This window comes from Gobio gobio (assembly GCF_949357685.1).
Source record: "Gobio gobio genome assembly, chromosome: 17".
Lineage (NCBI taxonomy): Eukaryota > Metazoa > Chordata > Actinopteri > Cypriniformes > Gobionidae > Gobio > Gobio gobio.
In genome coordinates, this window is record NC_137110.1 from 45983076 (window position 1) to 45996304 (window position 13229).

The following is a 13229-nucleotide window of genomic DNA, read 5'->3' on the forward strand; positions in this document are numbered from 1 at the left end:
TTTCAAATCTGTGGTGTGGGCGGGCCGTGTGATGTAATGATTTTTGATTGTAGACGATTAAAATGTCTCCAAAATTTGCTTTTTAAAAAAATATCGTAGTATCGTGCTACAGTAACGTTACTCATTCTATCATTTGCCTCCATCCCAATATACTGAACAACGCGACATACATTCACATCACACGTTAGTGGTAGAGTTATACTCACGCGCGCACTAAAATCCTGTCAGACATGTGATTACTGGACTAAGTAGTCTTAATGCGCTAATACTGTCAAATACACAGAAGGTTTACATAAACACAGTCGGTTATGTCTAAAGTGAAAGTAAAATCGGCGTGTGTCTGTATATTAGATGCATGTAGGTCTTAAATTGACAGTGGCAGCGCAGCGCAGCCCGCTGTCCTTAAAGGGACAGTTCACCATTTACTCTCTCTAATGTTGTTCCAAACCTGTATTCATTTCTTCTGTTCAGACAGTTGAATACCAGACGGTTGATGGTAGCCATTGACATCCATATTATTATTTCCCTCAATGGGGACCAGCAATTGTTTGGTTTCCAACATTCTTCAAAATATATTTGATGTCCAACAGAAGAAAGAGCTTTATACAGGTTTAAAACAACTTGAGCGCGAGTAATCGATGACAGAAATTTCATTTTTGAGCGAACTATTCCTTTAATGTTAATACAACAACAAAAGACAAAAAGTAAATCCCTCACTGCTCTTGACTGACAAACTTGAATACAGTAGCTTTAATAAGAATCAATGTATATTTTATAGTGAAGTCTATGTAGTGTTTAATTTTTACATTTATTCATATATTTTTTCTCCTTAAAGGTCCCATGGCATGGCATTTTTCTATTATTTTATAATGTTTCCTGAGGTGTACTTATATTGTTAGTATGATTTTAACATCATAAAATGTCATACTTTAGAAATAAAAGGCATTTTCTCTATACTGCTGTTTGCCCTGTGGCTGAATGCCCTGTTTCAAGAGGCATGTCTGCTGTGAGACTTCAGTAAAAACGCCCACTGTTGTGATTGGCTGACATCTTTGCATTTGAAATGAGCGGAGGGGGCGTGGTTTAACGAGGTCTACGAGGCACAAGGCTGTGCCAGAGAGACGGATGGACCTGAGTTCACTTCACATCAGTTCTCAGCACGTCTCAGTTCAGTGAACTGTTGTAGTTACTAGAATATACTTCAGGTTATTAGTTATTTCTAGTCGGAGGGGCTGTCACTCATGTCAGAAAGTTAGTAACTTTAGTAAATTATGGATCAGCGCTGACTCGAGACGCGAACCGTTTAGAACGATTCAGTCCGATTTGGTGAACTGGTTCGGTTCACTAAAAAGAACCGATTTAAAAGAATGATTCGTTCGCGAACCGGACATCGCGGAGACGGAGCGATTGCTAACAAAGTTATTTATAGTAACTACTGAGTTGTGAGAGCGTTGTCTTTCAGCGCAAGTTTATTGTGTTTGTATCTGAGAGTTCTGAATAAACACGAGTCCCAGTCACGCCGAGCCCATCTTCCTCCTTATTCTACCAACTTTGTAACACATGCAATGTACCATTACAGCTGTCGAGATGAACGAGTTAGTAAGTGTTGATCATAGCATTATTTTTAGATATGTTCCAATCATATGAAAAGCGTCAGTGACGCGCATTGAGTAGACAGCGCAAACAAAGACACAACAGCAGTAATCGAATGTAATCCAGTTTATTGTGGGGAAAGCTGGCAAGCCTAGCCGGATACCCTCACGCTTACCCCCCTTCTGCTTAATCTCACGCCGCGTTTGGTGCCTCCGCTGTGGGCCAGATGCAGTTCTGGGGGTCGGTGATGTTGAAGGCCGACCGGTCAGTGCAGCCTGAGCTTCGGCGTGTGTGAGGTTAAGAGTTGTGAGTCTGCCGATGTTGAGCAGAAACTCATGACTGTATGCACATTTTAGAACAGATAGACGCGACGAGGACGTACAAAAACAATGACTCACAAGATAGAAAACACGAAAACACCGTTCTGTCGGGAGAGAGAGAAGCCGCAGTGTGTGCACGAATAATAAATAATTAGCTACAAATAAGAAATCACTGATCACAGATCAGAAGGAACTGAAAAAATACTTTTTTCATTTGTACATCCAAACACTGAGAAACTGCCAGCGTTCACTCGTTCACAAGCCATGATCTCTCGAGGACAAATATAGCGCTTACATGGGCGTGCCAGATTCTCTGGGCGGGGGAAAGGGAGGTAACCATTCCTGTGTGGACGTCAAAACAGGAGTCTTCAGGATTGGCTAGTCTGGCCTGTCATTTTCTCAAAGGCTGAGAAAGACAGCCAGAACTCGATTTTACACCGATCAGCATTTCTATCCACTTGGGGACAATATTCATGCCATGGGAGGGGACCTTTAACCTCTTGCTGTTCCTGTCGCCTAAGAATAGAATAGCAAAAAACTGATTTGACAAGCCATCAGAACCGAACCGAAAACTGTGGTTAAAAACAGAGATATGTATTGAACCGTGGACTAACTGTATTGTTGCATCCCTAGTAATGAAGACTATATTAAAACATGCATATATGCACAATATAAACATTGAAATGCCCTTTGAGGTACATTACCGTTCAAAAGTTTGGGGTCCGTTTTTTTTTGTAAATAAATTACTTTTATTCAGCAAGGACACATGAAATTGATCAAAAGTGTCAGTAAAGACATTTATAATAATACAAAAGATTCTATTTTAAAAATGCCCTTCGTTTGAAAAAATATGAAACAGCACAGCTGTTTTCAACTGATAGTAATCATAAATGTTTCTTGAGCAAATCATCATTTGAGAATGATTTCTGAAGGATCATGTGACACTGAAGACTGGAGTAATGATGCTGAAAATTCACCTTTAATGACAGGAATAAATGTATTTTAAAACGTCAACTGTGGCTCTTTATTTTGTGTTGTTCTTCGCTGTACAGGAAGGCATTCTTGGACTGATTGAGCCAATCAACACCAGAATAACAGATCCACGATATTTCCTCCACTCCCCACACCAAGGTAAGGAGGCTTTTTTCTCCATGGATGATTGTGAATTTGTTTTCCGGATTATTTACGCATATGTTTTTTGTCTTTATCATCACGCCCCGTAGCTGCAGTGATTCTACAGAGAGTCAGTCACCCCAGCATCAGGATGCAGATGGTGAGCGGAATGCACTTTTTAGTCAAGCTTTTTATTTTGTCATCATTCATGCAGCTTTTGCCATCCTTTTTTTCCCCCAAATGCAAGACAAGTTTATTACAAAAAAAAGTACACATAGAAACAAGAACCAGGCAGGGACCAGAAAACCGCAACAGCTTCACACAGGGAGGTAAAGACAAGGGAAACAAGGGCTAATGAACAACAAGTGTGAACTAATCAGGGTAACTATAGAAACTAACAAGGTAGGCAATGGAAGAAAGGAAACAGGAGCTAAACATAGGAAGACAGAATACAGAAATAGTGGGAACAAAACACTACAAAATAAATGTCAAAACTAAGAGCGAGTCTGAACGGGTTTCTGCTCCTCATCATCTTCATCATGAGGGGTTTGATTCTGACCGTCGACTGTGACCCTGCGGTGATTCCCATCCTTGAGCATGTTTAGATGCACACCAATACGCTGATAACTACCAAAAATTCTTAAGCTGTTTATGACCCACGTTGTCGGCTTATTAAGCATAATCAGGTTAAGGACGTCCATGTAAATGTACTCATTCACTCACATTATTTAATCTGTGACCGTGACGCGCATTAAACTTGCATTATTTCATTCATAGAGCTTTTGCAATCTTTAATTATTAGACAATTTTTTTAATTTTTTACTTGAAACGAGTGAAACGTTGAAGTTTAGTCTTATCTTTTTGTCTTATCTATCCATATTAATTTGAACAAAGATATTTTTACAAATTTTAATTATAATTTTTTATGCTTCAGCGCTCTAGCAACTATGGAAGCTTGTATCCACCACAGAATAAAAAAACATTCTGATAATTTTGAGTTTATATCTCGCAATTCCGAGATTAGTTATAAACTCAGAATTGCGAGATTTAGAGTAAGTTTACACGAAAGTGATGTTCTAAAAACGGAAGAGTTTTTCCTTCACATTTTACACATACAGACGACAACATTGTCAAAACGATCCCGTTCATGACACTTTGTAAAGAAACACTAAACGCCTAAACTGACATCACTGTTTTTACAAATACTCGTTTTTGTAGTTTATACAGAGATGATAATGGTATCATTTTCAAAAGTTTGCATATTCAGGCTCCAATACACAGTTATCGTGTAAATGAACAGCCAAAATGCATAGAAATGTTTGGTAATACTTTATTTTAAAGGGGTCCTATAATGCCCCTTTTTACAACATGTAGAATAAGTCTTAGTGTGTATGTGAAGTTTTGGCTCAAAATACCCCACAGATATATTTGATAGCATGTTAAAACGGGCACTTGTTGTCTCTTTAAATGCAAATGAGCTACAGGCCCCCTTTCAAGAAGAGGGCGGGGCTTCAAGAACTCATGTTAGCAGCTCTGTTTACCTCTGACACACTGAAAATGTCCGAAACTGTTCAGCCTTTTATGTTCAAACCGGAGTCGGACAATAATGGAGAGACTCAAGAAGAAGTGACAACATGTAGAATGAGACGGGACGTTTCTGAATGGTTAGTTGATGAATTTAAGTTGCTGATGTGGAGTTAACTATCTTCAAGTCATAGATTAGCATGTTCTGTCATGATGATCTATAAATCACTTGTGTGGGAACTGTTGTAAGATGCACAGAGCCAGAGAATGAATGCTGCATGAAGATAGAACAGGTATAGTTTAGTTTAATTACGGTTATAACTTATGTTGTCATCTTGCTTTTATGACATGCTATTGCATTTGTGTTGTGTTGCAATAAATGTGAAAAGACGGTTGTGACAGCTTGAGCAGACTCCTAAATGTGCTTCTACAACTCTTCCTCTTCCCAACACGGCCTTTGTTGTGTGTTCCTGGGGGCAGGGTTTATGTCAATTTTAGGGTTAGTGATGTTGTAGTCCCTACCAGCCATTTGTTGTAGTCCTTAAAAAGCGATTTCTTTAAAGGAAAATATCTCCCTTTCCTTTGAACTTTGAGCGTCGTAACTTTGCAGATTTTCTTTATGCTCAAAACAGCAACATTACAAACTAACCAAAGTTAAAAAAGTTAAATCATAATCAACCACCCCTTTAAGGTGACGCTACTACATGTACTGGTAACACTAGTTTAGCGTCCAATTATCACTATTAACTAGTTGCTTATTAGCATGCATATTACTAGGATATTATTGGCTGTTTATAAGCACTTATAAAGCTCATATTAATGCCTTATTCTGCATGACCATATTCTACATCCCTTAATCATACCCAATACCTAAACTTATCAACTACCTTACTAACTATTAATAAGCAGTAGTGAGGAATTTATTGAGGCAAAAGTCATAGTTAATATTTAGTTAATAGTGAGAATTGCACCCTAATCTGAAGTGTGACCCATGTACTTACTATAGTAATAACAGTAAATGATGCATAATTACAAGTAACTAACCCTAAACCAAACCCTAACCATAACTCTACAGTAAGTACATGCTAATTAATATTACTCAGTACTTACTTGTGTAAGTACAATGTAACTACGTCACCTTAAAATAAAGTGTAACCAAAGTTTCAGTTGAAGGCTGTGTCGTGTAAATGGCCCCCTAAACCTAAAAGTCATAATTGTGAGAGAAAAAATCATGATTTTTTTTTATTCTGTGGTGGAAACAAGCTTCCATAAAAACCCACATTGCAATCCACTTAAAAAAACCCACAAAAAAACTCAGCAACCACATAGTGAAACCACTCACGTTTTGTGTTAGAATCTAGTTATCTGCTCTTTCAACCTGTTGTGTGTCCACGCTTTACTTTAATTTGTGTTGTTTGTAGCAGCAGTGAGAAATGAGCATCATGTGAAGTAATTTTCACTTATCTTATTACCGAGCGGCTGCACTGCACATGCTGTCCTTTCCAGGATAATAAAATCATTTTCAGCACTCTTTGAATCCTGCGCTGAATAAATCATATGAAGGGAGTTTGTCGAGGGATGCGGGTGCATTAGGCAGCTGCTGTGTTTGCTTTCAGACGGTGTAGGAAAGACTTGAGTGTGTTTCTAAACTGCCCTCCATGCCAACTCAGCTCCGTCTGAGGCAACATAAAACCCACGGCGAAGATGATCAACCGCAATCTAGAACAACACCACTGAAGTGTAAACTTCAGATTACACAACACTGTCACTCTCTCCTTTTGCAGGACATCTACCACTGGCAGATCATGGATGGCAACTTAACGCAAAATATACGCAAATACTTACCAATGACAGGTAAATGTGGGACTCTTACAGTCAGAATTATCACAAGTCACTTATCTTGACTCTTAAAGGGATAGTTCACCCAAAAATGAAAATTTTTGTCATCATATGTGCTCGAGTTGTTCCAAACCTGTATGAGATTCTTTCTTCTGTTGAACACAAAAGAAGATAAAAATGTTGATAACCAGACAGTTGACGGTTGCCATTGACTTCCATTGTAGCCTGACATTGTCATACTCAATTCTAGTCAGAATATGAGTCTGATACTGCTCCATTGGGCTGTGATTATGGGGCATGTTTCAACCGAACCAGGAAAGACCTCAATTGGATAGACCTACAACCAATCAGAACCACGGAGCGACGCATGACGTTAGTTGTCAAATGTCAACAGAACTCAGTGTTGTCAAGTCCGGGTTTTTTCCCCGCACACTGTTTTTCCATGTCCGCGGGTTGAAGCGACCCCAATTATGTGATATTCCCAGGAATGCAAATTTTAGCATTAAAAAAAGAATAATTATATTTTACCCCCCAAACGCCTTTTTTTTTCCGGAGAACCCATTCAACTCATTCAGGTTTAGAACAACTTGAGGGTTAATAATGACAAAATGTTCATTTTTGGGTGAACTATCCCTTTTAGGGCAATTCACACCGCACTGACAGATGTTTCTGGTTTTATTGTGAACGATTCATCAATGCATAGGGTAAACATACCTATTAAACTTAAGTACCCATTAAGCACACTACTATCTTTGAGATTATAAAAAGAAAAAATATATTTTTTACTATATATACCTCCTTTAATTTTAAGCTAATCAGTTCATTTCACACTGAGATATGGGTATCCAACACTGTCTGGTGGCCATTTTGAAAGCTGCCTGAAAACTTTCACCAAAAGAGTAGCCCCTTAAATGTGCATTTTTTTTTAGATGTTTAAGCCTTTATTTTCGATATGTAGCCTATAACTTCTTACTGCAAAATTAAGAGATTAATATTTAGACTTTTGCATATTATAACTTGAAATATTAATGAAATATCAATATTATTGCAGAACATATTTCACTTTTCTTTTTGCAAATATGTGTTAATTTGCATTTCTGTTGTAATTTTCGTTTGTTTTACACTGCAGATCGATCAAACGGGTGTTCGTGTAGGCTGTTAATTGTAAGACTTGCTTTGTGAAGTCTTCATGTTATTTATGAGAGGCAGTATTGCCATTTCTTTTACACAACGTTCTAGTTTCATGTGTTTCTTCCATCTGCCGATGGTGTCGCCATTTCTCATTTCACCCGTTTTTGTGCGTACGCCTGGGTCAGAGCTTGCGTGATGGACCGCACATTTTCCCATCAAGTTTGCTGTTTATAAATACCAATTATTGCGTAGAGAGCGGCGTACGCCTTCTTTTGTGCATACGCAACGTTTATAAATGAGGCCCCTGGACTTGTGTAATATAACTCAGATTTTATTCGTCTGAAAGAAGAATGTCCTATGCACCTAGGATGACTTGAGGGTGAGTAAATTATGGGCTAATTTTCATTTTTGGGTGAACTATCCCTTTAAAGGGTGCACTACTATGAAAACCACACAGCTTCAGTGTGACATCAATAAGAAAAAGTATAATTTCATAGATATTTTCAATAATAGCTGTTCATATTAAAATATGATTGAATACATAACCTAGATTATTTATCAAAATTGTCCTTTTAAATTTAAATTAATAATTATTACTAATTTAAAAGGTTTGCTGTTCATCCACATTAAACGTCTATGTACACTCACCTAAAGGATTATTAGGAACACCTGTTCAATTTCTCATTAATGCAATTATCTAATCAACCAATCACATGGCAGTTGTTTTAATGCATTTAGGGGTGTGGTCCTGGTCAAGACAATCTCCTGAACTCCAAACTGAATGTCAGAATGGGAAAGAAAGGTGATTAAAGCAATTTTGAGCGTGGCATGGTTGTTGGTGCCAGACGGGCCGGTCTGAGTATTTCACAATCTGCTCAGTTACTGGGATTTTCACGCACAACCATTTCTAGGGTTTACAAAGAATGGTGTGAAAAGGGAAAAACGTCCAGAATGCGGCAGTCCTGTGGGCGAAAATGCCTTGTTGATGCTAGAGGTCAGAGGAGAATGGGCCGTCTGATTCAAGCTGATAGAAGAGCAACTTTGACTGAAATAACCACTCGTTACAACTGAGGTATGCAGCAAAGCATTTGTGAAGCCACAACACGCACAACCTTGAGGAGGATGGGCTACAACAGCAGAAGACCCCACAGGGTACCACTCATCTCCACTACAAATAGGAAAAAGAGGCTACAATTTGCACGAGCTCACCAAAATTGGACAGTTGAAGACTGGAAAAATGTTGCCTGGTCTGATGAGTCTCGATTTCTGTTGAGACATTCAGATGGTCAGAGTCAGAATTTGGCGTAAACAGAATGAGAACATGGATCCATCAAGCCTTGTTACCACTGTGCAGGCTGGTGGTGGTGGTGTAATGGTGTGGGGGATGTTTTCTTGGCACACTTTAGGCCCCTTAGTGCCAATTGGGCATCGTTTAAATGCCACGGCCTACCTGAGCATTGTTTCTGACCATGTCCAATCCTTTTTGACCACCATGTACCCATCCTCTGATGGCTACTTCCAGCAGGATAATGCACCATGTCACAAAGCTTGAAACATTTCAAATTGGTTTCTTGAACATGACAATGAGTTCACTGTACTAAAATGGCCCCCACAGCCACCAGATTTCAACCCAATAGAGCATCTTTGGGATGTGGTGGAACGGGAGCTTCGTGCCCTGGATGTGCATCCCACAAATCTCCATCAACTGCAAGATGCTCTCCTATCAATATGGGCCAACATTTCTAAAGAATGCTTTCAGCACCTTGTTGAGTCAATGCCATGTAGAATTAAGGCAGTTCTGAAGGCGTAAGGGGGTCAAACACAGTATTAGTATGGTGTTCCTAATAATCCTTTAGGTGAGTGTATATATTTTATAAATATGAACTGATGGTTGTCACTTAAAGTTAATCTTTATAAAATTGTTCTTTACATTTTTTTGTTTATTTAATGAATGCACAATGTATGTATATCCTAATTTAAATGCTTTTGTCATTTAAAATAAAATATTATTGTGGGAGAGATTAATATTTTATTTGAACAACAACTTGTACTCAAACCAATACCCTGTGCTCTAAAATGTCTCAATGTAGATTTTGGTGAGCTTAATAGGTACGTTTACCCTATTTTTCTAAAGAAACAAGAATATCTAGTCTAGAAAATGACAGGAATCGTGCAGTCTTATGAATCATCCTAACAGACAATATTGCTAGTGTGTCAATCATTTCTACATCAGTGTTATTTTAGCATCATTAATACATGCTATTATACACTGCCCGCTGTTTGTATTTAAATAGGCAAATACTTAAGAGTCAATGATTGGATCATTATTGCAATGATTATTATGTTTCTATCTTGTTATATGTTTGGCAACAGTTCTTCTAACCCTAACTGATGGAATGTGTAACTTTTCATTTCTTAAACAACCATGTAGGAAGACACATCATGGCCATATTCCAGGATGACAAAGTCAAGATTCAGCACGAAGCACCTCTGTGTCCAGAGCTTAAATTCATTGAAAGTCTTTGGGAAGTGCTGGAGGAGACTTTACAGAGTGCTGGACTCTTGCATTGCCAATACAAGATTTTGACCAAAAATTAATGCCACTCGATGGAAATAACATCACAACATTTATTTCCATCATGAGCTGCATGAGGTACATTTTTTGCCTGATTTATCTTGACCTTGTCATCCTGGAATATGGCCATGATGTGTCTTCTTGTATGGTCGTTTAAAGGAACACATCGACTTTTTGGGACTTTAGCTTACTCACCGTATCCCCCAGAGTTAGATAAGTCCATACATACCATTCTCATCTCCGTGCGTGCCATAACTCTGTCTGACACACACACCGCTAGCCTAGCTTAGCATAAAGACTGGAGGTAAATGGCTCCAGCTAGCCTACTGCTCAATAAGTGATAAAATAACGCCAACATTGCGCCGCTGCACCAATGGTACGGTACAAAGTTCCTTGATTATTACGCAGGAATGAAAGTATAGTCCCAAGTATAGTCACATCACAACATGTAAATAGGAAAATGTTGGCGTTATTTTGTCACTTATTGAGCAGTAGGCTAGCTGGAGCCATTTACCTCGTCTTTGTGCTAAGCTAGGCTAGCGGTGTGTGTGTCAGACAGAGTTATGGCACGCACAGAGATGAGAATGGTATGTATTAGGGATGCAACAATACAGTTAGTCCACGGTTCAATACATACCTCGGTTTTTAACCACGGTTTTCGGTTCGGTTCGGTTCTGATGGCTTGTCACATCAGTTTTTTGCTATTCTATTCTTAAGCGACAGGAACAGCAAGAGGTTAAGGAGAAAAAAGACTTTTTTAATTGCAATACTCTTTCATTTTAATTAAAAGAATTGAAAAACTTTACTTAAACTTAAAACTTTACTTAAAAAAACCTTGTACACATTCCTAGTGTATTGTATAATTATATATATATATATATATATATATATATATATATATGATTTACACTGGCAGCTCAGAGCTGTACAGCAGCATGTAAGTATGAAATTGAATGAATAAATGTAAAAATAAAACTACATAGACTTCACTATAAAATATAAACTGATTCTTATAAAGCTACTGTATTCAAGTTTTTCAGTCAAGAGCAGTGAGTGATTTTCTCTTTGTCTTTTGTTGTTGTAGTAACATTAAATGGATAGTTCACTCAAAAATGAGAAATAAATACAGGTTTGGAACAATATTAGAGTGAGTAAATAATGACATCATTTTAGAGGTGAGCTGTCCCTTTAAGGATCGCGTGTTCACTATAGGCTGCCTGCTGTCAATTTGCTTTCAAGACCTGCGTGCATCTAATATACAGACACGCCGATTTTACTTTCACTTTAGACATAACCGACTGTGTTTATGTTAACCTTGTGTGTATTTGACAGTATTAGCGTAGTAAGACGACTACTTAGTCCAGTAATCACGTGTTTGACAAGTGTTTAGTGCGCGCGCTCTGAGAAGCGCATGTTAAACCCGCGCCCACGCCGACAAGGCTTTAAAACGCATGCAAATAATGAACTTTCGTGATTGTGAATTACTATAGTGTTCCGTGAGTATAACTCTACCACTTACGTGTGATGTGAATGTATGTCGCGTTGTTCAGTATATTGGGATGGAGGCAAATTATATAATTTGTAGAAAAATACTTAATTAAATGCGAAACCGAAAAACCGCAATTCACAGGCACGTATTGAACCGTGAAGGCTGTACCGAACGGTTCAATATTATATTGAGAATTGTGGCATCCCTAGTATGTATGGACTTATCTAACTCTGGGGGATACGGTGAATAAGATAAACACCCAAAAAGTCGGCATGTTCCTTTAAGAAATGAAAAGCTACACATTCCATCAATTAGGGTTAGAAGAACTGTTGCCAAATATATAACATGATAGAAACATGATAATCACTGCAATAAGGATCCTCTTAAGCATTTGCCAATTTAAACTTTTTTGTGGTTGGGCAGTGTATTTTTATTTATATTTTGAATTAGAGAATATATTTATATGTGTTCTGTTTTAATTTTAATTTTGGGTAAAGTTTTAGTAAAATGAAAGTAAATGTAATTTTTTTTATGGTTTTAATTTTAGTTCTAGTTAACGATACATCAGGCCAGAAACAGCCATGCATTGCATCTGTCAATCAACTCCTCACGGCTTTACCGCTGTCACAGGTCACATCCAGATCGCTCAAGTTCCCGACCGCCATGAGCCGGACAGCGATGGAGAGCTCTGTTTCTCGTACCTCTTTAAACTGCTGGAGGAGCTGGACTATCAGGATTACATCGGCTGTGAATACAAACCTCAGGGTGAGTGGAGGAAAGCTCATAGTTTGTGAGGTTTGCAATGACTCTCTTGTTTTTATTATTAATTTAAATGAAAAAATGTTGCACAAAAGATCTTAAATGGTTAGTTCGCCCAAAAATTTAAATTCTGTCTTTAATTTCTCACCCTCATGTTCCAAACCCGTAAGACTTCTGTTCATCTTTGGAAGACAGCTCACTGCAGAGCAAATGGGTGGAGCGTACATATAGCTCCTCCCCACTAGAACTCCAGAGAGGAGGGGCGAATGTAATTTGTGCCTAAGAGGTGGAGCTGGAATATCCAACCACACCCTGACCCTATCCACAACTCTATCCCTCCACCCCATTGGAGCTTCAGAGAGGAGGAGCTGAATGTCGTTTGACTCTGCAGTGAGTACCACTTGAATTTCCTGAAGAGACTTGATATGATGAACAGATTTAATTTAGGCTTTTATTCACATAAACATTGATCAACTCACACATAAGTTGTGGAAAACGAAAGTTTGAGGTTCCTTCTCGTGTTACGCAGCATGTTTGAGCTTCCGTGAGAACCAATGAGGTTCATTCTCCTCAAGAGGCTTGTTCTCGCACGTCAAGCAGGTTCAGTTGAGCTTCTGTTTATGTTGGCTGATCAATGTTTATATGTGAATAAAAGCTTAAATTAAATCTGTTCATCATTTAAAGCGATCGAGTCTCTTCTGAAAATTTGGACTAAACCGCTCAATTCATATGGATTAGTTTTACAAACTCTTCATGAGCTTTTTGAAACAGAAGTTAGTATTACATTATTTGTGTTCCAAAATTGAACAAAAGTCTTATGGGTTTAGACCGACATAAGGGCAAGTAATTAATGACATAATTTTCATTTCAGATCTTTTCTTATAAT

General features: G+C 38.2%; 1 protein-coding gene across 1 annotated transcript in view; it reads left to right on the plus strand.

The window, feature by feature from the left end:
* hyi (hydroxypyruvate isomerase) overlaps nt 1-13229 on the plus strand; it is a 33772-nt gene that overhangs the window by 19935 nt on the left and 608 nt on the right. Inside the window, exons 4-7 of the mRNA XM_079841134.1 lie at nt 2966-3044; nt 3137-3186; nt 6335-6404; nt 12215-12349. Coding sequence (XP_079697260.1) covers nt 2966-3044; nt 3137-3186; nt 6335-6404; nt 12215-12349 — 334 coding nt within the window. The remainder of the gene's footprint in view (nt 1-2965; nt 3045-3136; nt 3187-6334; nt 6405-12214; nt 12350-13229) is intronic.